This window comes from Vipera ursinii (assembly GCF_947247035.1).
Source record: "Vipera ursinii genome assembly, chromosome: 11".
NCBI lineage: Eukaryota > Metazoa > Chordata > Lepidosauria > Squamata > Viperidae > Vipera > Vipera ursinii.
This window is the reverse complement of record NC_139524.1, coordinates 20,337,088-20,364,364: the sequence shown is the minus strand read 5'-3', so window position 1 is coordinate 20,364,364 and position 27,277 is coordinate 20,337,088. Positions and strand designations below refer to the sequence as shown.

Sequence of the window (27,277 nt, the reverse complement as noted above, 5' to 3'; positions counted from 1 at the left end):
AAAAGGAAACGGAGGTAAAGTTCTCTAACACAGCTACATCCTTGACTGCAGCCACCTCCAGAATAAGCATCTTCCAACACTCTCCAGAATTACCCCAAACTCAGGGATCTGCAGCCGATGAAATCAGGATACGTCTTTCTCAAGCAGCGGAGTGGGTGAAAGCCTCTGCTGCCCTGGCTCATTTCAAAAAAACTCAGTGCATCTTGCTTGGCAAGAGTGCCAAAGGAGCTGGGCTGCCCCATTGGACAAGTTATATGAAGACAGCCCCTTTATTCCACAAGGTGGGCCATTCAACCAGGTAACAGGAAGCACAAGCTTTTTCAAACCCAACCAGCCAAAAGCAAGCGGCTGCAGAATTGAAAACGTGATGCACGGACAGATCTTTAGGCCAGTATTTCTCCTCCTTGGCTTCTTAAAGATGGGTGGGCTTCAACTCCCAGAATTCCCCAGCCAGCTCTGGGAATTACCCAGCCTAGGTTGAGTTGAGGTCCACACGCCTTAAAGAAAAACTTGTTCCAGACAAACACAGGCTTTGCGGTCCTTTTTCCCCAGCCAAGATTTAAAACGTACGTTTGCGTTTTCACAAGGATTAAACATAGAGCACAATTGCATTAATAATGATTATGGAGTCTTATGGAAGCTAACCACAATTCACATTTGGAGCAGGCAGAAAACCAAGGTCAATGAAGTTGAGAGAAAAGTGTAATGTGAGGGCGAAAGAGGAGCAAGGGTGGATGGTTTGCAGCCACTTTCCTTTTGAGGAAAGCCACCTTTTTCAAAACCCAAAGTGAAGCTGATTTTGTGCATAAATAACAATCAGTATGTGTAATACACATCATTTACACACACTACTGCAAGACAGTTTGCTCCACATACCTGCCAGTGCTGGCAGTGAAGACCCAAGGACCGTGGCGTGCAGAATGTTGAACTCATCCATGGCTTACAAGCCACAACAGTAAGGTCCCATCATCATCCTAAGCCACAACCAACCACATTATGATTTAAAGGGAGACAACCTCACCGTGACTTAGCGAGTGCCTGGATAGTAAGCTAGTCCTAAGGCAGCTGAGTGGCTGGACCAGTGCTCTGCTGCCCCCTGGTGAGCACCAGAGGCGGCTCAGTCTCTCTGTCCAACAGCAGCCTTGTAAACCTCTTGGGACTGCAGCTCCCCAAATTCCTCAGACCCCTCCCCCCCAAGTCCACAAGGCAAAGCTGTGGAAGAATACCACAGGCCACGTGGTGCTGTCCAGATGCCATTCTGATCCACCCTCATCCGTGGACATTCACTGACTGATTCTGGGGCGCCCTCATGCCAGCCGTTCCTCCCCTTCCTGCTGAAGAGGGGAGGAAATGAGGGAGATTTCAAGACACACAGGAGGAGTTAGGCCTTTGGACACAATGCGTTTCATGTGGTGGAATAACTAGGTAAAAATTACTTTGTTTAGAATATTGCATTAAATTTCACTTGCACATAAAGTCATTTGTAAGGCCACAGGAATGCACTCACGTTTTCCAGAAGTTGTGTAACTTTCCTGCTAATTGTGATTTACTTTAGAATGTAATATATTTAATTTATATTTTTTTAAAAAATTAAACCGTAACATTAGAATACGGCAATACCAATGCAGAGATCCATTTCAGTATAATTGACTTTACGACATTTCCCATTCCAGCATTTCTCTAATTACCAAGTCCTTTGCTCATTTTAATTGCAGCTGAAAGCCTTGCAAACTCTAACCAAATGAGTGACAGACACATTCAGCGCAACATCCAAGGTGGCTACCAGCCATAATGGATTTTATTCTTTCTGAAAATAAGACGTGGGAAAGCACTTGGTACATGTACATACCCCATTTATTAAAAAAAGCTGGCAAGTATTATACAAGTACTATACAGAGGATGCAAGTTCAGAAGTTTGTTTTTCTGGCCTCACATGCAGCCCAGGAGCCTAGAGGTGCAACTGGGCAGGTAATACTTAAAAATCGAAGATGGCCGCGATGATGGACAGGCTGCCTTCCCTCTGCAGGGCAGGGGCAGGACTCCAGAAACAGGGGAAGGAAAAGTCCTCCTCTCACGGGGAGCGAGGTCCGACGGCCTCCCCACCCCTTGAAGAAGGGCCAGAAGACCGCAGCCCAGCCCACTTCGGTGCTCAGTGCTAGCCAGGGTTGGCTTCTGAGGGCCCCCGCTTTGCAAGGGACCTGCTCTGCTCATGCGAAGGAGGGGAGGTCAACCCCACCGCCATTGTTGACCGCCTGGCCAGAGCCTTCCGTGGCCTTTCCTCAACTGGCTGCCCATCAGATGTGCTGTGCTGTAGCCAACCCCGAGTGATGGGAACAGCAGCCCGGCACATCTGGAGCGCCCAGATTGGAGGTGGAGAAGAGGCAACGCGTCTCTCGTGAGAAGCTTTCCCTACCACAAAGCCAGCATCTTGGCCTCCACCTGGCTGCAGAGGCGATTGCTTTTCCTTAAGACTAAGGCTGTTTTCAGGTGACGGCCTCTTAAAAAAAATCCAGCAGGGAAGAAATAATTCTGTCGTTAAAACAACCGACAGGAACAAAACCTAAACTTTAACATTACAAAGGAAAGTTAATTGTGTGTTAACCTTACAACACCAAGCTTAAAGTGTATTTCCTATGGTCTTACTCACATTATGTACACTGTAGCACAGCTAGAAGTAAGAAAATAGCATTTTTTTTTAATAAAACAGAGTAGATACCCCAATATGCTGCTGCTTCAAAAAGCACTTTATAACATTCCAACTAGTTGCAGGCTCTCTCGAGGGAACGTTCTCAGAGACGAAGCGTCTGTTGGCAGAACCCGAGATATGGGAGAAAAGGACGCCAAGAGGCAAGCCGAGGGAAGGAAAGACAGAATGACAGTTTGGGTTTTATGACAATCCTGAGACAGGGAGGATTTGAGGGTGGGCATGCCCTGTGGGTGCAGCCCCCCCCGTCTCAAAGAAAGCACTTTGCACCCTATGGGTTGTGGGGGGCATGAGGCCGACTCTGCCCATGTGCTGACCCTCAGGGGAGCGTCACAGCCGTTTCCGAAGGGCCCAACGGTGGAGCTGAAGAGAGGAAGGCCCGCCAAAACAGCCCACCTGCTTCAGGGGTCCCCACACAAGACTGAGATCAGTGCTCGGGAAGGAAACACTCTACGGTGAACAGAGTGGGCTGCGGGAAGGCAGCGCGTCCCAGGGCAGGTGGGGGAGCCGGGAGCCGCCCCGCGCAGAGGGTTGGTTTGGCACGTCAATAAAAGCAAAGCACCCGTGCAGAGGAGTCCGGCTGTGGCATCGCACACCAAGCCCGGAATGGAAAAGGCAGCTCAGCGCCAGTCTGCTTCAAGCCCCGAGTCGAGATCCGCGTCTTCAAGACCCAGGGAACGTCCTCGTCGTCATGGCTTCTTTTCGACGGGGACCCAGGCTGCGCCCGCCCGGCAGGCCTTCTCTATCGGCATTCAAAGAGCCACTGCACCTCACGCAGGGAGGAAAGCCGGGCCCCGGGTTCAACCAAAGGCCCCGGGGAGCAGAGCCAAATTAAGGAACAAGGGAAGAGCGAGGGGACGTCCAGGACCCAGAGAGGGAAAAGCAAATTCATCTCGACCGACACAGGCTGGTGTATTTGTTAAACCATCTGAACCCCACAGGAGCTTTTAAGTGGTTTGAGTTTCCCACCTGCACATTACGGTGGCATTGTTTATTGGCATCCCTGGGAGGGAAAAGGTTCAGAACATGTGCCCACCGTACGTGTACCCCAGTTTCCTACAAGTGCCAGTTCCCCTTCGAAGGCCACAGAGCCCTCGGACCGGAGGCCAACAATCTGCACCTGGAGGAGGGGAGGAGGACGGGCTGTTGTCTCAGATAGCAGAGCCCCCCCTCCTCCCCCCACCCTGGAGGCCCTAGCTGCCCCTGGGGAGGGCAGGATCATGTCCCTGATAAACAAAGAAGTTTGCAGTCACTGGAGAGGAAAGAAAATGAGACGGACAAAGCCTGTAAAGAGGGCTCCTAGAGTGACCGGCCCGCCAACTGACAACCCCCTGGGCATCTCTGCCCCAGCCCCAACTTTCGACCGAGGACTAACGGAGATGTGCAAAGAATATACTCAGCAGTTTCTGAAGCAGGCAGTGAAAGAAAGGAAGGAAGAAAACGGAGCTCCGGCAGGCAGGAGTCTCTCAACTTCACAGCTTCCACGTCTCGGAGGGGGGAGACGGACGATGGCGGCCAACAGAGAGAGAGTCCCCATCCATTCTCTTGGTTTAGCCCGTTCCAGGTCCAAGCAGAGCCCTCAGCAGCAGCCGGGCGCAGCCTGGGCTTTCGGAGAAGCGGGAAAAGGTATTTTTTTGTTCTAGGTATGCTGCAGTCTCTTAGGAGAAGTTCATCAAAGCAGCGTGCATCGAAAGAAGCTGCTCTTCTTCGACCGGTTCTCTGTGATCTTCACGGGCCCGCTCGCCCCTGCCGAAACGTTGTCATTCTAGGGAGAGGGGCGAGAAGAAAAAGGAGGGCGGGTGATTAAGAGGAAAAGGGTGAGGCGAAACACCCTCAGACTACAGGGGAAAGAAAGCAGCTGGGAGACTGCCTGGGAATCCAAGCGCTTATTGGTCGGTTTCCTTTTAAACTCTAGCAGGGTACCAGGTGAGGTGGTTTTTTTTTTTTAAAAAAAACCCCTCTACAACTTTTCCCTTTTTCTCCCGAAACAGGAGTGAAATGTAATCAAATGAAATTCAGAAAAATGTCAGGAGTTCAGAAGGTCCCAAGGAAGACATCAGCCCGCACTGTGAGGGAAGCAGCCATGGGAAATGCTTCTGTGAATCTTCGTTGCGCTTCCTGCCCTTGGCACCTTTTCTAGGCTCTGGCAATCAGGAACAACCAGGAAAAGAAACTGCGCTTTAGTTCGAGGGAGCCAGCGGAAAAGGCGAGGAGTTTGGGTTTGTTCACGGTCAGTCCAGGACATGTGGGGAAATCAAAAGGATACAACTCGTGGTCTGAAAGGGAAGGAGGAAGGCAGAGGCCAGCAACCCTTTTGCAAGCTCACACAGCCAGGCGTGCCGCTATTTGCGCGGTTGCTGCGTTTCAAGAAGGGTTGTGCAGGAGGTCTGGCTGAGAGGTTGCGCAAGCGCTTCGGCCTGATCCTCACCTTCAAAATCCAAACTATTTTCTGGGCAAACAGGAGGGAAAGCCACAATCCTCACAGACAGACTGGAAGAGCTCAAGGCTGCACAGAGTCAGGCCAGGCCGCTCATCCCAAGGCTCCCTGGCTGGGCCCTGAGTTCGGGTCCTCCTGCTGGCAATGCAAGCTGCCCCAGCACCGTCTGTCCTCCACCAGACACCCCTGCAAAGGGTTCCAAATGTTCCCACTGAATAAAGCGGAGCACCTGGTGAGGCTGAAGGCGGAGGGCGGGGCCGGTGGGCCCCCAGCCTCTGCAGCCCTGGGCTGTCACCTTTACAGATACATACCGTAATGTGTGTGTGCAACATATGAAAATGCTTTTTTTCCTGTAATGCAAACATATCAGAGTGTCCATTGATTTTATTGCTTTTGTGTAATTTTAACTCCCAATGGAATTTCACATAGTTTGAAATGGTTATTCATTACGCTTTATTACTGTAATGGCATTTTTGGACCTGGCTTTTTATTGCCCTGATCATTGATCAAATAAATCTTTGTCTTGCCAACTGTTTAGTTTTTGCTTGTTAATTTTGATTCTGGCTGGGGTGCACCCTGGAGAGGTGTGTGTTCTCTTTTTGTACCAGGCTGGGGGGGGGTGTCTCGTTAAGGGGGTGACCTGCCAATTCAATGCTCCCAGTCCCACCACAGCTGGTCAGGTGCTGCCCCCTTTTGGGGAAACATCTGATTTGAATTGCTTAGGCCAGCAGCCCCTTTTAGTCCCTGCAAAGTGCAGAAGCCACGCTGATCAGGATATTTAGTACCAAGAGAAACCAACCATTTTTTTGTTGAGTTTTGTCATAATATCCCGTGCAAGGGTGAAGAAAGCCTGGAAGGAAGAGAAAAGATACGATGAGATCCAGATAATTTATTAATTAAATTATGAAATTTAAACCGATAGGCCACCCAACTCCATTGGGCTTCAGACAATTACTCTGGAGGGCAGAATGAAGTCCTTTAGGGAAAGGCAATTATTATGCTTCAGTTGCCTTTCTCAAATTTTGAGCTATGATTATAATCTAGAAATCCATCTTTCTCTCCAAACACCCGTGCTGGCGCCCCACCCTTGCCAGAGAGGGGTGGGAAAGGTGTACGCCAGGAGGGTCAAGCAGGATTGTACGATTACCCCAGTGGGCACCAGCCTTGCCCCCCAGAAGGCAGAAAAGCCCTACAGAGGAGTTGAGGGATCTGCTCTCTACCACGGAAGGACAAAGCGAACAGGCCGATGGAACCTCTCCCTGGAGGGAGGGGGGGTCCCCTGTATGCCAGCCCTTGACAAGATTCAGGAGGCTGCCAGGTGATGAAACAAAGAGGGGCTGGCTCTCGTCCCCCACCTCCCTTTTGACTGAAGAGGCCAGGGGGAGCTGAATCAAGTCTTGGCCACAGAGGGACAGAGACAAGCAAGGGGGTCTTGAAATGCTTGAGAGGCAGAAAGAGGGAGGGGGTCCTGCTCCCCCTCACTCTCCCAGACGTCAACTTCACGGCGGCAGGACCGACTCCTGCTGGCACCTACGTTGTGCTTACCTCTTCCACGTTGATGCTGGACTTTGCGCTGGTTTCCAGAAATTTGATGCCATAGTCAATTGCTAACTGCAATATGAAGATTTCAACAAGGAGTCAGATTCAGCGATCCCATAAATGGAAAGTCTGAATGCAAGCTTTGACACTTGGACCTCTCATGTTCTTCAACTGGGGAACAAGGAAACCTGTCTGCAAAACCCTCTCTGAAGACAAAACAGGGTGGGGGGTCTGGTGGCCCCTTTCTAACCAATTTTATGAAAAGGCCGCAGTTCAAGAAAGCTCTTGCCTTTTCATCACATTTGTCAGGAAAGATGCTGCCAAAACCCTCCTGACTTTTTGCCACTGCAGACTGCCACTGTTTTTTCCCCCGCCCCCCGCAGGAAAAAGGCAGCTCCGATATTAGAAACTCTGTTTTCATGAGATTTACCTTTTCGCCTTTTTCCTTTGAAACTTGCCTTTTCTCATTCATGTCAGATTTGTTGCCCAGGATCATCCTTTCCACATCCGAAGAAGCGTGCTGGGTGGAGAGAGGAGAATAGCAGCCTTACGATGCCCTGCCCTGCGTGTTCTGAACCCAAAGCCCTGGGAGGGAGGGGGGGAGGGGGTCTGTCCAAAATTGTCCTCCTAGAGGCTGAGCTTTGCAAAGTCTGCTTTGCTCACAGGCTGCACGGAGGGCTAAGCAAAGCTTCAGCGCTCAGAGGAGGAGAGGAGAGGCCCCAGCCCAAACCTGAGCAGGATTCCTGCCAACAGGAGGGGAAATCTGGAATGCCGCAACTCAAGGAGAAGAAACGGACAATGGAAGCTCAAGCGCGGAGAAGCTGCAGGCAAAAACTCCGAGTCCCCCTTTGTGTTAGCTTTCTCCCACAGAAAAGCTCCCCGGTGGGCGTCCTCAGCTAGTCTCTCCCAAGAAAAAAGAGTCAATCTGTGTCTTGTCTGCATGGGACCCTGCAAAAGCCCCCACGTCTCTTTCCCTTCCAGGCACACCTACCTCTTCAATGTTCCTGATCCAGTTTTTAATATTGTCAAAAGACTTTTCATTGGTGATATCGTAAACCAGCATTATCCCCTGGGGGGAAAACAGAGAGTGCAGCCACCGTCACTCCACATTGGCCACAACAGATCTTTTTGCCTCGATTAAAACAAGCCTCATCCCTCAACCATCCCTGGGTCAACTGTGGATATCTTAGTTTGCTAACTGAGGTGTTCACCACAAATAAAAAAGCCAGCCTTTAGGCACAGCCATCGCCTCCTTTTCTTCTGATGCAGCAATTTCATCAAAGATCTAGTCTGGCCTCTTGGTTTCAGCCAGAGACCCTGGCAAGCCCCCCCTGGGAGGGCAGAAGCAGAATGCTCCCCCTCCTCTGGGCTCCAGCCTCTGGCCTGATGCTCCTTCCGCTGCAGCTTGAAAGGCCCTGCCCCCCCCTCCCGCCCACCAGTGCGTCCCAGGGCTTGGGCTCTGCCTTCCCCTCAAAATCCACCCCGGCTTTCCGGGGGGGGGGGGAAGAAGAGAATCCAGGCTGCTGGAGAAGGAAGGCAGAAGAGCCCCCCCCTGCCCCCAAATATATTCAGGCCCTGCTTTTCCCCACAGAATCCCCTCCTAAGCTTTAATGGCCTCCTGAAGATCCCGCTTCTGCGTCAACCATTTCTGGCTTCTTTTGCAGTGTGTTCGGTGTGTTCATCGGCTACTTCCCACGTTTGGCCAGAGAGAAAGTCAGCAGCTGTAAACAGCTGCCCTGCAAGCTCAGAGAAGTGGCAAAGCACTTTGGAAGTGCCGCAGTCACAGGCCGCTCACAGTTCCCACCCTGCCAATTCCGCTGCTGGTGAAACCTCAAGTTTTCTTAATGATGCCACTCTTATGGGCCTGGGGGGGGAGGACTTGAGAAAGGCAGGGCCGCAGACTCTGCTCCTCCCGAGCAAGCCCACACGTGGCTGGCCTGCCATGGAAAATGGGCTGCGGTGGGGTGGGTTCAGGTGAACCTGAGAACGCAGACTCACCATGGCACCTCTGTAGTAGGCTGTTGTGATGGTGCGGAATCTCTCCTGGCCTGCCGTGTCCCTGAAAAGCAAGATACATCATCAAACCGGGGCCGGGGGTGGGGAGGGGAAACCATGCTTCATCCCCTTCCCAAGCACCCCTAACAATGCTCCACTTTTTGCTTGGTCCTGGCACACAACTCTACCCAGTTGGGTTGAGCATAGCCTGGAACCCAACCGAGTTGCAGACTGAAGGCCGACCCCACCTGAGGGTCTGACAAGCCAAAAGGTTCTAGAATGCAGCTTGCAGGTCAACCCTTGACTCCCCGCCCCAGTAACACTCCCTCCCCCGGGGTTAGGCCTTGCGCACGTTCTCCTCGATTGGTCTGATTTCCATTAAATGCTGATTAAATGGAGCTTTAAACCCAGATATCTTGGGCAAAGTCCAAAACGGTCAAGAAGGCCAAACTTCTGCCACGCCCAAAGAGGCCTCAGGCTACCTCGCCCCAGCTCTGCCGTCTTCAGAGAGACTTTTGCGTGGAGTTTCAGAAAGGAAGGCCTCCACTCCGGGAGCTCCCACCTGTGTCCGCAAGCCAGTTGCGTTCTGATCACTTACCATATCTGCAGTTTGATTTTCTTCCCATCTAGTTCTATTGTTCTGATTTTAAAGTCAATTCCTAAAAAGATAAAAAATAAAAAGGAGGGGAATCACATTAGGGCTCTGTTCTGTCTTGCTGCAACGCTCTCCTGCATCCGAGAATTCAGAACAAGCAAAGCACTTTCGGAACAAACCCACCCAAATCTCCATCACCCTCAATTAAGTGAATTCTGTCTGAACTGCTCCAAAACAAGAGTCTCTGTTTAAATCAACGGTAATCCCAGTTCCGCTGGGGATAGAAAGAACTCAAATTAAACTACAGTTCCACCTCGTCTTTTTTTTGCAAATGGGATTTTTTTTTTAGCAGAGATGCAGTTGTACCCACAAATATGTTTTTGTCTACATGCAGGGAAAAGAAATGTGCAATTTTGTAGCTACAAAAGGAATTTTGGATAATTCCCCAGAGCTCAGCTGGTTTAAATATCTCTACAGCCCAGTGGATTGATTCCAGCGTGAGGCCTGGTGGAGTTTTCTTTTTTTCCCCTTTCAGGGCAACAATGGAAAGTCTTACTAAAGCCTGCAGCTCTTTGCAAGGGGCTGTCGTGAGCCACCCACTGGCACTTCCTCCCTTCGGCAACAGGAAGTGGTGCGCTGCTGCATCCATTCGCACCAGAGGTCTGCTGACTGGCTGCTGCTTCCGGAGGAGCAGGTTGCAAGACACACGAAACAGCCCAACGGAGAGCAGAGCTGAAATTCTGAGTCATGCAGCAGCTTGACTGTTTTCTGCTTCCCTTCCACAAGCAAATACAGAGTTGCCAAAGAGGTGAAATTGGAGCTTCTGTCCGAATGCCTTGTTGGGCCACTAGGCCAATGTTGCTCAACGTTGGCAGCCGGAAGATGGCTGGTTTTCCACTCCCAGAATTCCCCAGCCACCGTGGCTGGATGGGGAATTCTGGGAGTTGAAGTCCACCAGTCCGAGAAATACTGCATTAAAAGAAGGCCTAATTTTAAGGGGAATGCAAACCAAAGGCCTTGGGTAGTCACCTCTCCTCCCATCTGATGGCCTGCCAAGGATCTGACAGACAGACACAGATCAGAATGAATAGGTGTGCAGTGAAAGGTCCACACGTTTTTCTCTAGGAGTTCATGGTGACCTAACCCTAACCCTAAGTGGTTAGGGTTAGGTCACCATCACTGCTCTATAGCTTCCAAGCCTTTCAGAACAGCAGATTCCACTGAAGCACAGCAGAGGCTTCCTCCAGGTTGGAGGCCCTGCCTCGTGCATTCAAAAGGCAAACTCCCCAAAGAGTTGAGTGCTTCCCCAGCCTTGGACCCAGCAGACTCTGGACGCCCCAGGTCCCGAGAAACAGGACTCCCACGTGCCCTGGGCAAAAGTGGCGGAATTAGGCCAAGAGCTGGAAAGAAGGCTAATCAACTGGCACTGACCATCCCGCTGCCAAAGGGGCTCCGGAAGGGAACAGCTGGGCTTCTGCACTGAGCTTGTATCAGCCAACCCTGTTCTGAGTCAAGCAAGATTAATACTTCTGTAGAACAGAGTGTCCACTCTCAATTAGGGCAAAGTGAAGGTTTTCTGAGAATGGAGCTGGACGTCTGCTGACCGCAGAGAGAAGGATGTGAATTTTCTTAGCAATAGTATGGAAGTGGTTTTATTGCCTCCTTCCAAAACCGTTAAACTTCCCGGCCAGGTCTACAGTTTGAGGATTCCCAAAGACTTTGCATCCAAAGAGCGCACTTGCCTGTGGCTGGCTGCTATCAGAAGTGAGCATAACATTTGTGGGGGCATGAAAGGGTTGGCTTGCCTTGAGCCTCCTCCCTCCAGCAGCCACCTAGGTGGGCTTCTCTCGGACCCCCTCCTCACCACCCCCCCTGGTGCGAGGGCTGCGTTTTGGAAAAGAGCTCAAGGTTAAGAGGAAAAAAGGGGAGCCCCGACTCTCCCCAGCATTGAAAAGGAACACTGCTGACACGAACAGAGTCCACACATGGAGGAATTTGCAACAAGGACAAAGACGGCCTTTGATGGAAGGAATGCAGGTCAAGGAAGAGCACAATTCTTCCCAAGCTGCCTTCCTGCAGCCTCAGCCCTCACTCTGTGTTTCCCCACGTAGCAGTTCCAGGCTCGGAAGGGACTCCCCGTTTTGGTCGGGGCTGAAAGTCCACTTCCCCCACTCACAGACATGACCATTTGCTTTCCGCTTAGGGCTGGGGTGGGCAACTATAGCCACTTTATGACCTGTGGACTTCCTGAGCCAGCCACGCTAGTTCAGGAATTCTGGGAGTTGAACTCCACAAGTCGCCATAGTTGCTTGCCCATCTCTAGGCCTTCACTGCACACAACATACTTTCAATTTCCAGTCTGTCCATCAACAAGCTGGTAAAAAATTACAGCTCCTTTTAAAGGCTCTGAATTTGATGGACGAGGAGACAGCAAGAGTCCTGGAGGGAAAGTTTTATCCTTGCGGGATGCAGGCTTTCGATCTGGCTGCCAGGCCAATCAACCGACAAAGTGCACCGTGGGACCGCGGCTGATGTGAGAGGAGGGGAGGAGCCTCGGTCTGTGGCTTTATGACAAGAGGCAAGGTTTTGTGAGGTGCAGCCTCCGACACAGAGTGGCGTGACCGACATCTGACGAAGGATGACTTGCTGGTTTCCATTATGTTTTGAAAAGCTTCAAATATGCCAAGTGCCATAGAGAGGATGGTTTCATTGGCTTTCCAGATATTAATGTCTCTCGTACCAGTTGTTGCACGTCCTTTGGGGGAAAAAACTTCTGAGTAGGGTAAATACACCAAGAAGACACTTTCCATGGAAATGCATGGGTGGCAATGGCCCTGGACCTGCAACCTTGACTGAGCTGGAAATTACAGTCATAAATCACTCCGGTCATAAATCGAGGCACCCATGTGACCAGAAGCAATTTTCCAGCCTTTTTCATTAAGTGAAGGTGGCGGTTTTTAAGCAAGCCAATTTCACCTAAATGGGCTTTTTTGCCAGAAACCGGCAAAAAACATCATGAGTTGTGGTCACGTGACCAGGGACAGCCACAACCACTTGCAGATTTGCCCTGTTTGGAATCTGCTGGGAAAGCAAGCATTTGACCTTCTCCAATATAAAAAGGGCCTGCATGATAGCAACTGGGCTTCTCACAGGGAACACCACGCGAGAGACCCCAACCAGACAGGTAGCCCAGCGCATGCGGCCTGAAACACAGCACCTATCCCTGACGCTTTACAACAGATGCGCCACACACAGCCATCTGGCCTGCCACTCTGACCTTTGGAGACATTCCCACGTTTCCTCTTATTCCACAGAGACAAAAGTCACACAGAGGTATATTCTGCTTTGGAAATGTCTCCCAAGCAGTATGAGATAATTAGTTCCTTGGCTTCAGGGAATTGGGTGACAATCTAGAAAAGGACCCACTGCTGGGCTCTGCTTCTCCGAACCTCATCATGGCCCAAAGTTACAAATAATCTGTTTACTAGCCTCTCAGCTACAAATTCCTGAAGATGGAAGAATGAAAAATAAAGAACTCATTAAACTTGGTAAGGCATAATTAATCCTGTCGCAAACAAAGGATCGGAAAAATAGGCACAGATGTTCTATTCTTGCATCCTTACACTCCTACGAACTACAGTAATTAATGACTCTGAATGGTACCCAGAAATACACTGTTAGCCGGTGCAGCTCCCATAGAATAGGTGTTACTCCACTGAGGTATTTCTGAGCTGTTTGTACTTTCCACGTAGCCTTCAAAGCCAGTCCAATGCATGAGTTGGGCTCAAGCGGCACTACTTCACTGCAGAGCCTCCCCCTGTGGCACTGCCAAGCTCAGTGTTTTGTTCAAACTGGACCACAGCGATTTTACTCTGAAATGAACACTTCAAAGGGACAGTCGTTGTGGAAGAAAGACCCAGAATTTCACTTCTAGATTATGCCTTAACAGCCCAATTGCTAGCGACAGATGCACAAACATGGTGAATCGGATCACTTTTCTTGAGGGAAGCAGTGGGATCCTACTTAGAGCTTAGATCTCTCTCCCCTTTGACATAGGCTGGCCAAGCCCTTGTATCGCATCAGATTATCTGGTGGCCTTTGTCCACCCTAATTTGTCAACCTAGACCAAATGAGCAGAGAAGTAATCCGATATTGCTTAATACATATCACGGCATGAATTTCACACTGTCCACCTCAAGGGAAACAAATTCCTAAAGATGGGAAAACATTCCCAGGAACCACACTGCCCCGGGAGCGCTGTCCAATTAAAGGAACCAACACATTCTCCATTGCCTTGTGAGGCTCCTTTAAGAAGGATGTTGCTAACCGGATTCCTCTTCAAACTATCAAGTCAAGCAATTATTGCATGGCACTATCCCAATCCAGCAGAGAACTCTCAACAGCTGGAAGGTTGTTCAGAGAGAAATTCAGGCACGCAATCCCTTTCCATCAAGATGCCTCAGGACTCCACTGTGACCTCAGCAGTGTGGAATTCAGGCATAGGAAGTTCATGCAGCCGACCGATTTCTCTTCTAACAGAGAACGAGTTTTCCCTTTAAGAGACGCCGTTGTGTTTGGCATCTATGGAGCATTCTTCTCCCCCTTTGGAGAGGTCCAGGTCAGATGCTAAAAACAAGTCAGATTCATCCTTTTTATCTGGACGATCAGGACACACACACCCTCCCACCCCCACCCCCCAGCCTTTGAGTCAGAATAAAATTGAGCATCAAGCTCAAAAATAGCGTGGCAAAAAAAGGACAAATCCCATTCTTCAACAGGTAGATTAGAAAAGAAAACTTAAAGCTGAATATCCTAGTAAGCTCAACAGAGATGTCGAATCCTGTGTGCATATTGCAGCACAATTCTGGAAATACTCTCGACGGCTCTGAAGGAAAGTTCAAACGGATCTACTTAAGACGGTAATCATTCTGGTGCTCTGGTCATTACCTAAATGTGGTTAATATAAATTGGTCTACTACCACATCATAAATGAGAGGATAAGACTCAATGATTTCTATGTTCAGAGCAAATATCAACACACTTAAGCTGCCAAATTTAATAACAGGATAGAGAAAGGCTAGCGAGAGGTTTATCGCAGTAGAAGCATGCTACGTCCTCAGTGGAAAATTGCTAGGATTTCTCAGGCAACCAAAAAGCGAGCTTAGTTTTGAACACAGAGTTATATTTTGTGGTTTCACAAGGGCATATTAGGAGGATTAAACATCTATTCAGATAACATTCAACCATGAAACATGTCTTATTCAAAGCATGCCTTGTTAGTCCCAGCAGAGCCCATGCACAGCTACGCAAAGCCAAAGCCAACTCTGTCTTGACCAGGGCTTGAGGATCTTCCCTGAAGTACGAGTCCCAACCCACAAGCTGGAGCATCTCAAGCAGGGCCATCTCAGATTACCGGTACCTGCAGCACTTAGACCTTCTAGGGCCTGCAAAAAGCTTTGTTATTGTGCCTGAGGGTCTAGTAGTAGTTCAAAGTTAATAGACAACTGAAGATGTTTCCTGCCAAGAAATGGGATCAGAATTTGAGTTTAGGATCAAACAAGAATATAAGCATTAAAGATGCTACACAACCCACTAAAACAGTGCCTAGTGTTCAAATCAGGGTAGGCATTTTGCACATATTGTTTGGAACATGCTCGCTGTTCTTGCAGCTCATGATAATTTCCACACAGCAGATGTTTGGGCTTGGAACTGAACACAGGGGCCTAATGTTCTTAAAGGTTAATGAGCATTTAAACAAGCCGTTTGTCTCAGTCAAATGCGACCCGCAGAATCATCTGCCAATTAAAGGGGATGAAGCGCCTGGGCATCTGTCAAACAGGGAGGCAAAGGATGTCAAAGCCTCACCCTGAAAGCAGAGCCAGAAGGCCAGAAGAAGGCCAGAACTCCTGCTGGAGAGTCGTCAATGCAAGCAACAGACTGAGCCAGGCCTCGCATCTGAAAATACAGGTCAGGAGGACACCTCGTCTGAGAAATACGTTTTATTAAAAGGCGTGTGTTTGGGGAAAAGTTGCCACAGCAGCAGAATCGCTCTGATTTTCTTCCCCCACCGTACACTGACAGGCTGCTCCTCTTAGGAAGGGAATCAGCATCTCTTAAAATGAGCTAAGATGTCACAGGCTGAAAAATCAAGACAGGCAGCTACAAATAAGTCCTCCCCCCCCCTCCCGTAGTGTATTTTTTTGATATTGCAGGCACCACAAGCACCTCCGATAGAGTGGCTGGGAGGGAGGAAGGAAGGCGTGTAAACTACAGATATTTGATCTAGAAGAGCTGCATGGACATTTTCCAAGCCTCTAGTCACCACAACATGGTGACAAGTCTCCACTTGCTTTACGTTCCGCTGTTTTCTGCAGGAGTTATTTGAACCCATACACCGAATGTCTCCCCAAATCCCCCCCAAAAGCTGAGATGCTTCTGTTTATGCCAATTTTAAATTCCATGAAGCAGCAACTACAGATCTGACGCACACTATGGCTACAAGTGAAAAACTTTTAATACGATCACAGCGATCCTATTACATGAAGTGATCACCGTTCTTACGCACTCATTGGCAAGGTGGAACTCCAGCTCTGTTCAGCAAAATAACGTTGAGACAAAAAATAATTAAAAATTCCAATGCGCAGTTAACCTTTTGGTTGCTTCCAGGTGAGGTCTCGGCAAAATTACAGAAACGGTTTGATGCCATCTTCCTCCGGTCCCAGTATATCCTACGCCTTTAGGGTATCCTGGTGGTCTCCCATCCAGGTCCTAAACTTTGTTTAGCTCTTGAGAACTTAGCCTTGATCTGAATGGGGTTCTAGCTCATGCAGAATTCAATTGGATTCAGGACTGCTATTTTTGTTCCTGTAGTTCACAACTGTGCTCTGAGGATACTCATTCACTACTAAAGGGTTCCGTGCTGTCACACTTAAATTACACAGGAGAAATATTAAACTGGCCTCGGTTACTGATTTTGTTGCCCTCCTTTGGTCTCTCTCAAGATGGGCTCGTTCTCTCCATACATTTTCTACAGCAGAGTTTCTCAAGCTTGGCAACTTTAAGACGGGTGGACTTCAACTCCCAGAATCCCTTGCTGGCCGGGGAAATCTGGGTGTCGAAGTCCACCCATCTTGCAGTGGCCAAGCTTAAGAAACCCTGCTCCAAGTGCTGAGAAGCTGCTGTTACTTCACCTTCCTTTGAAGCAAATCGGGGCAACTGAAAATGAAATCCAGACGCACCGTTGCTGAGAAAAACAGGCCCTCTGAACGCACAAGCAGCTTTACGGACACTGCTTTGAATCCTGATTTCATCTTGGATAAGAATGTAAATATGACAAATTTGTTTCCTAGTCAGCAATTTTCTGCACTGACTCTGCACCCCTCCCAGACCACAAGGGAGCCAGCCAGGTCACAGAACAGCCTGCCTGCTCCCCGGAGAGAAAAGACTCTTCCAACTTCTCCAAACCTGAAGGTGCTTCCCCAGAACACCCATCGGCCAGTAATCAATCAATCAAGGTGGGCAGGGGCCTGAGTGGGTCCGCTGCAGCAGTCAAACAGCCCTGCTCTCTATCTCAGGAGGTCCGGAGTGGGCCTGGTAACTTCAGAGCAACTTTTAGAAGTTGATGCAACGATCAAGCGGCTTCTGAAGAAAGCTGCAGGCGATATTGTCCAGTTTCACTTCCCTTTTAGATTAGTTTAAGGGCAAGAGTTTCCCCTGGAGGAAGCTGCAGAATCCTGCCTGCAGAATACAGCTGTTCCAGGTAGAGTGATATGAGGGTCTGGATTCATCAGAGGCTGACTGGGGATGGGAACTGCAGTCCAGCACATCTGCAGGTCATCGGCCCACCAAAGTTGGCAAGGCAGGAGAATGAAACCTGAAAGGAAGAATGAGAACCACACCGTGCCTAAAGATAGAGCAGCTGAGGCTTTTCAAAATGTCTTCCAGCAACCAATGATAGATTTTTCATCATAAGGAGGATCAGAAGGTTCTAGCGAAGTTGTGAAGGAACAAAGGGTTTTTCCTGTGCATCCTGTCTCTGCCTAAGGTTCCTCTTCTTTCAACCAAAATAAATACGAATCACGGCCCCTCGGAAGAAACCGACTTCAAGGAAACAGGGTTCAATAGCACGGTAACCCCCATTCAGTTGACTATGGAATACTTTAGATCAGGCAATTTTAAGATGCGTGAACTCCATTTCCCAGAATTCCCCCGCCGGCCTGAGATATTTTCAAATACAATACTCAATATATTTGAACAATGCACACACCCCAAATTAAAGAAAAAAATCTTAGTTGGTTTGTTAGACAATTTAGGCAAGAATGCAGAGCGCTTGTGGCATGAGGGACTCATTTAATTCAACAGGAAGAGAGGCTAGAACACAAGGTTTCACCACACAGGAACTCCATTTACATTAGCTGAGTAATTAACATTTTCTTCCGTGGCACACAGCAACAGCAACAGCATTTAGAAGGTTCACATGCTGATATTCTATCTATATCCCTAGCACAACAATACGCCAGGAAAGCTAAAAAACCCACAAAATGTCAGAGAACATGAAGCCATTTGCTCAAGACTTGGTTACTAAAAAAATTCATGCTTAACGCCCTTCAACATCCAGTCTGAGCAATTTTTCTTGTAAGTCCTTTCATTTCCTGATAAATTCTGGACACTCAGCACTCCAGCCCTGTGACATTTCAGCAAGAACCAAAGGAACACCCTTCCCTTGAGCCAACTGTTCTCTTTCATGTTCGATGGGAAGTTCAGGCCAGCCTTTCGGGAGGCCACCGTGCTCTGAGGAAGCAAAAATGGCAGCGGCTGTGTTGGGGACTTTCCCCCCCAAAGGGTCTTCTTTTGGGGTCAATCGGTGGTGTAGCTCAAAGCTAGGCGAGGCTGGGAAAGGTTCTGCTCTGGAGCCCTGTGTTCCTGCCACGGGCCAAGTCGAAACACAGAACCACCTTCTTCTCCGGTGCTTCTGAGTGCAACGCGAGAACCCAGTCAACAGTGGAGCTGAACTACTTGGCCCAAAGATCAAGTTCACTTTCAGAGGTTACTAAAGGAGTTCTCGGTCAGCTGGACCTATTGCCTTGAGTGTCACATTTTATTCCTCTCTCTTGGTGCTTTGGCTACAGAACCAGGGTATGTCATCCCTTCAGGAAGATCACCGTTGGGTATCTCTGCTGTTCACTATTTGGATTGAAATGAGTGACACGCACACCGAAATTGCTCAAGTAAACTTGGAACCAAAACAATAAACTCCCCAAAACAAATTCTGGATCAGCGAAGCAAAATGACCCCGCTAAGACTCTACTTTCTGTATCAACAAAGCCAAGTGTTACTTTCCGATGCTTTTTGGGTCAGCCCTGCTAGGCCCAAAGCAGCACCCCGACGATATATTATCTGAGACCTTAGCAAAAAAGATCTACAGGGCGCCAAGCGGCCGATGGCTTCTGCTGCTAGGTGGCTCAATACAGTTACGGGAAATAAGTAAAAACAAGAACTGAGGACCAAAGTTGTAAAATCTGTATATAAAAAGCTCGAGCAATAAAAACGGGTTATCTCAGAGAAGAAGAAAAAATTTCTACTTTACCAAGCACAGGGTACAAATTGCCACGAGGTCACGCAGGCAGTTCAAAGATTGGTCAAGGGTGTTTCTACTCTCTTATCACATAGAGCAATCGTTACCCCTGGTCACGAACGCGCTCTCGCTTTCACCGCGGCCGTTTCCGCCTCTTAGGAGGCTTTTGTGCCTCCGCGTCGTTGCACCAGCGGCGGCGGCACCGGGACGGCTATCGCTGCGCCTTCCTACAGCCTAAGCGACGGCTGCTTCGGGGAAACTGTTGCTTTAGGAAGCCGACGCGGAAAGTGCCGGCCCGGCTTGCGATTCAGACGGGGGCTCCCCGCTCCCCCCGCCCGCAGAAGAGGGGGCGCCGGCCGGGCCCTCCCACGGGCTGCAGAGGAGCCCCCGGGACCCCCGCCCGCGGCCCCGAGCGGCCTTCCCAGGAGAGAGGGGCTCCGGCCCAGGAGAAAGAAGGCCGCCCCTCGGAGGGGGGAGGGAGGCCCCCACCCGGGCAGAGGGGCCAGCAGGGGCCCCGCGGGGGGGGAGGGAGGGCGCCGCTCACCGATGGTGGAGATGAAGGTGGTGTTGAAGGCGTCCTCGCTGAAGCGGAAGAGCAGGCACGTCTTGCCCACGCCCGAGTCGCCGATCAGCAGCAGCTTGAAGAGGTAGTCGTAGGTCTTCGCCATCTTCGCCGCCGACTGACGGGCGGGGGGGGGCGGGGGGCGGGGCCGGGAGGCGGCGGCTTCCGCGGGACGACGGGAACTGTGGTCCGAGGCGGCTCCCCGGGCCCGCGCCGCGCATGCGCCGTTTCGCAAGAGGGCGGGGCCTTCCCCGAGGAGCCTGGTTAGCCTCTCGGGCGGGGCTCCCGCGTGCCCCGGCGCCCGCGCTTCGCCCTCGGGAGCCTTTTTGTCTCTGCCGTTCGACGACGTCGGGCGCCCCCTCCGCTTCCCCATCTTCCCCGGTCGCCCTGCGGAGCGTCGCGCTCCTTCCCGGCTTTGGCTCCCTGCCGCGCCAGCTCCCTTGCGAACGAGCGGCCGGCGAGGAAGGGGCTGTGACCTGCCGCCCAGAGCCGCTTCTTTCAGCCAAGGGCAGGAGAGCCGCCGGTGCTGAAGCAGGCGCCCTTTGAGACGCAGGGATTTCTGGCGCAGAAGAGCCTGGCGGACGGGTTTCTTCCCCTGCCGAGCGTGAATTCGGCGCGTCTTAAATTTGCTCTTTGTCGTCTGGGTCTGAGGCGGTTTTCTGAAAGTAAGGCTGACCGTGCCGGGGGTAAAACGCAGGAAATTAGCGTTTTGAAATGAAAAGCGTTAATCTAGCGTGGCATTTCTTTTTCTGAATCGATCTGCGAGGTGTTTAATGACACCTTCCCCTTTTCCTATAGAGGGAATGCGGTCTCGTTACAAAGAAAGAAGCAATTTGGTCTCCCAGATTCTGCACTCTACATCCCCTCTAGAAAAGCAGCCGAGTCGGTTGAAGAAACAGATAATGCCAGTTGAACGGTGCAAAAGTTATAAAGCGTTTATTGATTAAGGGATACAAAAGGTAATCGGGTTCTAAGTTCTAAATACTATTTTACATTATCAGCAGCCAGCGTAAGCAGTTGGTGGACCCCCAAGTCAAACGGGGTTTAACTATCATTCGTGTTCAGCTTTTTAAAAGCAAGACGCGGGACAATATTTGGCACTTAAACCAATTACACTAATAGATCATTCCATATTTCAAAGTCGGAATTGAATGCGTTTCTGATTAACCATCCGTTATGGAAGAAAAGAAGAAAAACGGATCCTCCTCTTCAAAATCTACCTTCTCTAGTTCCTGAAGAGTTTAAACATCGTCCCTTTAATTTTAATCTGAATCTTTATTGTAAGTCTAACATTTATACAAGTTCAAGGTTGTGTCTTCCTTTAAAGACAGTTTAAAAAGGGATGGATCTCAACCTTTACTAAAAAGCTGAGAAGAATTTCCAAGAAAAATTCACCAGCCAGGAACGGCAGCGTATTAGTTTTCCTAACTCCCCCAAAAATATTAACCTACAAGAGAAATTGTTGACAGGTTTAATAAAACAGAAAAGGTATAATGGACACTTATACAACGCAATAAATTTCCAGGATATTCTGAAACAACACCTGTATGAAAGGTTTCTAGGTACAGCTTGAATATTGATTTGAAAATGCAGAGTTTGATTTAAAACAGGGGTGTCAAACTGCCGGCCCATAGGCCAGACGCGTGATCCGGAAGCCGCAGCCACCCCATTGCCGGCAATGGCAAAAAGGCTCCAATACGTTGCGCAATGTCACGTGACATCGCAAGTTTGACATGGCTGATTTAAAACATTCCCAGATAAGTCTTTAGCTTGCTTTTACGTGTCTGCTCAGCAGTCCCCTTTTACTTAACAGAGCTTAACACATATAAAACTGCAGCCTTTGTAAACAGCCCTGAAAAGTTTTAAGACACTCGTTTTCATCTTCTGTTTTTGAGAAAAGGGAATCAAATATTAGAGTCACATAGAGTAATGACAATCTGCTGCCCAGGTTGGCAGTAGGTTAATAATAAAACAGTAGCCCACCAAGCACAATTGTAATGCTAGCACCTGATCTGAGGCTTGATCGTGGACAAATGATTCCATGGTATTGGCAATGTGATTTTCTGCACCAATTATGCGTATTGCTAAAGTGGCCTCCATCGGTAACTGCCCCAGCCATGAGGGAAAGGATTCACTGTTTGGTTGAAGCTGTCTTCTACGTTGGATCACCCTTGCAAAGGCCCATGGAGACAAAGCAGGACTAAAATCCTGCCAGATGAGATGCTCTCTCTGTCCATGCCTGCAATTCTCCAAGAGAGTCTTCATTGCAGTGTAAAACTTTCCATTCCCATTCTGAAATTGAAGACTCTCTGCTCCACAGACTTAGCTACGAGAGCAAAGGTATCCCATACTGGTTTCCAAACAAAGCATACATTCTGTGCATCACAATTTGCAGAAGAGGAAGAGAAGGTGAATCGCCCAATTGGCACCTGTGTTTGGCTAATTCCTTTGGCTATTTGAATCAGAAAAACTGTACATTCCTTTTCCTTCAATGATCGCTTGTCCCATTAATAATCAAACCTAATGCTGTGCTATCTGCTTAAAAAGCAAGGGAGAGATAGCTCCTGGCTACAGATGCTTGTAATCACTCAAGCCTTCCATATTTCCTCTCCAACCTTTGATCAGAGTATTGTACTAACCTGTCCTTTTCAAATTCCTTTGCAATTTTTAAGGCAATACCATCAAGGTGAACAGATTGCATGTTACAAATAACAGTGATGACAACACCACGAGGTGGGATCAGGCAGCTACTACTGGCAATCTCAGAGTTCATTTCTTCAGGAAGAATGAGCAGAACGCTACTTGCTCCTACTGCCCCACCAGTGTGGAAGGTGTAGTGTCGCTGCTCTTTGCAGTGGCCGCATTCCTGCTTCTTCTCTACAATGAACCAGGCCATTCCATAGGTACAATCACTGTCCCGGGAGACTTTCGTGCTTGGGACTGTGGTCCACATCATTGCTATCGTGTCAGGCTTGAGATAACCAGGAAGAAATCCAGCAGCCAGGTTTTTCAGCTGCCCAAGCTGGTAACTGTAGAGCATTGCATTTCCAAATTTGAGAAGATCGCCCACAGTGGACACAAAGCCACCACCTGCCCACTTGTAAGAGTTATCCACGTAGGGGGCGTTGATGAGATGACCTTTTTTGTTGTGAATATAATACCTGGAGTGAAACAAGGATCTCGATAAATTCACAACATAGAGTACCTAAATAATCCATATACCTGCTAGGCTAAAGTAGCCTTCTGCCATTTTATTCTTTTTGAGGTGTAGAGACTGACATAAGGCCACTAGCAATCAAATATATCATATTAAACAGAGAAGTGCTGCCCGGTTAATAAGCAGCATTCTAATGCTCTGGTCAAGCTCTGCTAGGTAGAGAAAAGCCATACTAACAGTGTAATCTTGAAAGACATCATAAATGCAACCTTTCAGACATCAGATCCGTAACAGGAGAGAGCCCACCCCAAGGCTACCTTCACCAAAAGTGGAAAAAACCCCAGGAAACCACATGCCAGTCAGAGGAACGCTGGAGTATGAGCTCCATCCTCCTGCAAAAACCCAGGAAGGTAAGCCTCATTAATTAAACAGGGGACCGACGCCATGCAAATCTGGGAGGAAAACCTCAGGACGGGAGAGTTTGCCTTTCAAAGATCTGTGGGCTTCGCTTTCTCTCCAGCTCAGCAGCTCCCAGAGCCTCTCTTCCCTGCAGCTGACTGGGGGCCACAAGAGGGCAGTGTTCTCTGGTGTTACGGGATTCCTTCCCTGAAGCAGAATTACGACGACTGATTTAGTTCCGTTTATAACCCATGACCTGTTTGAGAATCTTTCCAAGGGATTCAGTTTGACTCCAAATCTCAAATGTCTGCCTTATGTGAGTAGCTGTCCTTTCCAAACAACTAAATTCAACGTAGGGAGCAAAAGAAAGCCGGAGCACAACCCCGTCCCTCTTTTTACACACATCAGTTCTTGCAAAGGGGCAGGCGGAACAAGGCTCACGGTTCAGTTTAGAGAAGTGCGCAAAGACAGGAACACACATGCCGATGTCCCTGCCTGACATTTACCTTGCTCTGTTGTATATCAGAGGCTCATTCTCATCCAACCCCGTGGATCCCATGCCCAAGTCACTAAATATTTTCAGCATGTAGTCCGTGAACTTCTGACTTGAAGCTCTCTCCACGACAGCGCTCAAGAGAGTAAACCCGTGGGTCGAATACAAAAACTGACTACCTTGAAGGAAGCAAAAGAGAAGACAGGCCCCATTTCACACAAGAGTTTATGTTACGGAAGCTTAGTCAGGGTCTGTATTCTAAGTTTGCTCAAGAAGGGATCTACCTGTTCAAAGAGAAAGCATATTTTTGTATACTTTGAAAAGTTTACAAGTTAAATTTTGCAATAGTTAAAAATACAGGGCTTCTGTATTAAAAGTCAACATCTTTGTCTGTCTTTCACATTTAATTTGCTACCTAAATTCCTGCATTTTTATTTGTAATTTAACTTCTTGTAAGAAAACAAGACACTGCTCTTATATGGAGCCGCATCATGGTTTAGCTAGCTGACCCCTGGCTGGCTAGACAAATCCCACCAAGCAGCAGTTTGCTTAAATATGGTTTACTAAATAACCAAGCAAACTACTCTGTGGCTTAGCAGAAAGGGTGAATTGACTCCATTATCTACCGCCTGGATGGATGAAGATTAGCCACTCACCTGGTTTAAAGAATAAAGGATCATTTTGAAAGATGTTCAGTGAGTCCATCACGTGCTCAAATTTGTCCTTCAAATAATACTCTTCATGCTCAAACTCCCTTTTCTTCCTTCCACTTTCTGAATTTTTGCCTTCCTGTTCTGGCTTGCCTTTAACCAAGTCCCTCTTTTCACTCTCTCTGTTTTCCTTCCCTTTTGCTGCTGTTCTTGCGGCTTTTCTGTCGGCCTTTTCTTTTTCTTCTTTGACTTTAGAAATATCCTTCTCGTAGTGACGGATACCACTTAAATGGGACACAAGCAGCCTTGTGCTAATAGTGACCTAAATTTTTAAAAAATCCAAATTCATTTTGATGTCATCTATGCAAGTTATAATTAAATCATGTTAATGACATATTTCTGGAGTGTGGCGGAGGAGATTTTTGGATGGTGATGCTGTAAACAACCAGCCTCATTTACCTTTTCACCTTCATATTCTTTTTCAGGAAATTCCGGAACATATTTCTGCACAGCAGCATCTAAATCCAGCTTCCCTTCTTCCCATAGCTTTGCAACAGCAACCATGGTCAGAGATTTGCTAATGCTGGCGATTCGTAGGACGGTCTCCGGACCGCAGAGGACACGGTTTTCCAAGTCAGCGTAACCTATACCTTTAAAGGAATTAGAAGTCTACTATTTAAAGGTGTCCTCTATGCATTGAAACAGCCCAACCCCCCAATGGTCTAAATATCAAAGGTTCTCTTTTTTCTCAACAATAGTCGTATCTTATTGGCCTAATATTTTGCACAAGTAGAACAGCTCTCTGATCCAGTGAAAATCAGCACTTTATTCAGATAATTAGCAAAAGGAAAGAAAGGCATCATATACAGTACTGTAAAGCAAGAACACATGTCCCAGATATTTCTATTTGTTCAATGTGAACACACAGAAAAACACCAATTAACTCTGGGTGTTGTTTGGGGGGGGGAAAAGAGAGACAAAAACAAAATCAAAGACAAATGAATTATCTCATCCTAGGTCACCTGTGGTACAAGTCAGACTTCCTCAAGCAAAGGTAAGGGATGCCGGCTGTCTGGCAAGCGGGAAGCAGGAACGGCTTGACACCATCAGACTGGAATCTCCTGAGCAAGTCTTATTAAATCCACCAGGTTTGATTCTGATTAACAAAATCCTTCTCACAACAAATATCTTTGCAAATGGCTATAGGGCATCAAAAGGCAGATCGTATTTGGATGTTTACATTCTTGGTTTTCTTTTGGCTAAATTAAATTCGGCTCATAAATGTTACACAAGGATGAACCATATGTAAGCTGAACAATTTTCAACACACTTAATTGCACCATATGCAAAGAAATTAGAATTGTCATACAGAGAATAATTTAAATTTTGCTTTGAAAAAGCACGTATATTATTAATAGAAGAGGGTAGAGGCAATTGAGCTCTGAAAACAAGACTGGAAGCTACAAAGCCAAACACCATCAGCTGGCCAAATGTTTTCTCATTACGCTGGGCAAGTATGGCTGGAAACGATACACTTAATTACATTTCATTGTAAATGTAACCTGTAAATAAAACACTTTTGTTCCAGTACCCGTTTCGTTTTAGAGTACTTTAAGGGTTCCTGTGATGTTTGCATTGTTTTTAAAAAAAGTATTATTCTTAATTCCTCCCATTTAGTTTTCTGGTGCCACACCGAGTCCACGAGAACCGGGCCGGGCTGTGAATTGAAGGCCTCCCCCCCCCCGACTCACCTTCCGCCCAGACCTCTCTCCCGTCCACGGACACGCCGACCACCACGCCGGGGGCCCCCACTTCGTCCTGGGGAACGAAAGGCTCACTCAGCCCGAGACGACCCCCCCATGGTCGGGCTTAGGATGGGGGCATCTGGGGGGGCGTCAGTCTTTCGGGTCTGGTCCAAGAAAACCCGGCCTGGCCTCCCCTGCCTCCTTTGTCCCGAGCGCGCTCCGGCCGTGCCCGGGAGGGTCACTCGGCACGCGCTCAGAGGCCCCGCGCTTTGACGGCGCCGAGCCCCGGGATCCGGAGCGGCCCCTCGAAGGCGGCCTCGTTCGGGGTGAATAAGCGGCGCCTGGCAGCCGGACGCCCCACTTGGGGGGGGGGAGTTCGCCCGGCCACTTTGGGGAAATCTGTGCATGCTCAGGGTGCACGCTGCCCACCGCCGACCTTTAGCCGCTGGAGGAGGTCCCTGCTCCGCGCGACGGCCCGCTGGAAGCCCGGTTCCCCGGGCGGCCGCTCCTCGCTGCCCCCGTCCGGCCCGGCTACGGCTACGGCGGTCGCCCCCAGCCCCAGCCCCGCCAGCCCCAGCCCCAGCCCCAGCCGCCACAGGGGCCCCCGAGCGCTCCGGAAAGCGCCTCCCAACGCCGCCGCGCCCCGCAGGAGCAGCCGCATCGTGCTCACGCCAGGCCCAGGCTCCGCGCCCGGCTAGGCCCGCGTTGCTAGGAGGCGGGCCAGGCGCGAGCAGCCGCTGCCCGAGCGAAGCCGGCCGCCCGTCTCCGGGGGGGGGAAGAACCGCGCGCCGAGCGCCTCGATCAGGGCGGGGGCCGCTGCGGACTCCAACTCCCAGAACCCCCCTCCGTGCCGGCTGGGGGCTGCTGGGAGGTTCGCCTGGCAGAGAGGAGCCCGCTGAGCGTCGTCCCCGCGCGGGGAGGGCAGGGGCCGGAGGGCGGCTCTCCTGGGGCTGCCACGCTTTGGGCCCGGCGGTCCCCGGGAGGCTCCGGAGGGAGGCGGCGCCGGGACCTGCCTACCCGAGCCGAGGCAAGGTGGCTTGAATTGGGCCTGGGCCGCCGGCCGGAGGGGCTTCGTGGGCTCTGCCCGAGCCTCCCAGGCCGCTGACGCCATTTAGGGTGATGAAAATGTCACTCTGCGACCATCCTCGCACTTACGACCTTGGCAGGTCAAGGAATCGAAGGAAAGCTGAAATCGGATCGCAAGCCTGGTTGCCGTTTCGTTTAGTGACCGCTTCATTTAACTCCCAAGTAGCCAGTCCTAATTGTGGTTGCTTCCATACAGGATGGTCCGTATTACCTGAAGAGGAGCTGCACGTTAGCCCCTCCTCTGACGGGGGAATTAAACATGGGGTCCCCCTTCCATGAAGTCCCTCTGCTTCACGGCCAGAAACGAGGGGTCTTCTGCATGTCTCCCACCCTTGGCCAGA

The 27,277-nt window shown here is 49.5% G+C and overlaps 2 protein-coding genes across 2 annotated transcripts; both read right to left on the bottom strand.

Annotated features, from left to right (window-relative positions):
- Positions 1-1,836: 1,836 nt before the first annotated feature.
- On the bottom strand, positions 1,837-19,524 carry RAB8B (RAB8B, member RAS oncogene family). The gene is made up of 8 exons (XM_083371494.1): positions 19,389-19,524; positions 9,274-9,334; positions 8,679-8,739; positions 7,672-7,749; positions 7,111-7,200; positions 6,687-6,752; positions 5,941-5,991; positions 1,837-4,469 (listed from the first exon to the last, which is right to left on the bottom strand). The coding sequence occupies exons 1-8, from the start codon at positions 19,510-19,512 to the stop codon at positions 4,377-4,379; spliced, it is 624 nt and encodes a 207-aa protein (XP_083227620.1). The 5' UTR covers positions 19,513-19,524; the 3' UTR covers positions 1,837-4,376.
- An 800-nt stretch (positions 19,525-20,324) lies between these two features.
- On the bottom strand, positions 20,325-26,511 carry LACTB (lactamase beta; the record flags this gene model as incomplete). The annotated part of the gene is made up of 6 exons (XM_083371756.1): positions 20,325-22,567; positions 23,469-23,634; positions 24,112-24,427; positions 24,565-24,755; positions 25,857-25,923; positions 26,287-26,511. 6 exons carry the CDS (start codon positions 26,509-26,511, stop codon positions 21,991-21,993), a joined length of 1,542 nt encoding a protein of 513 aa, XP_083227882.1. The 3' UTR covers positions 20,325-21,990.
- Between the last annotated feature and the right edge of the window lie 766 nt (positions 26,512-27,277).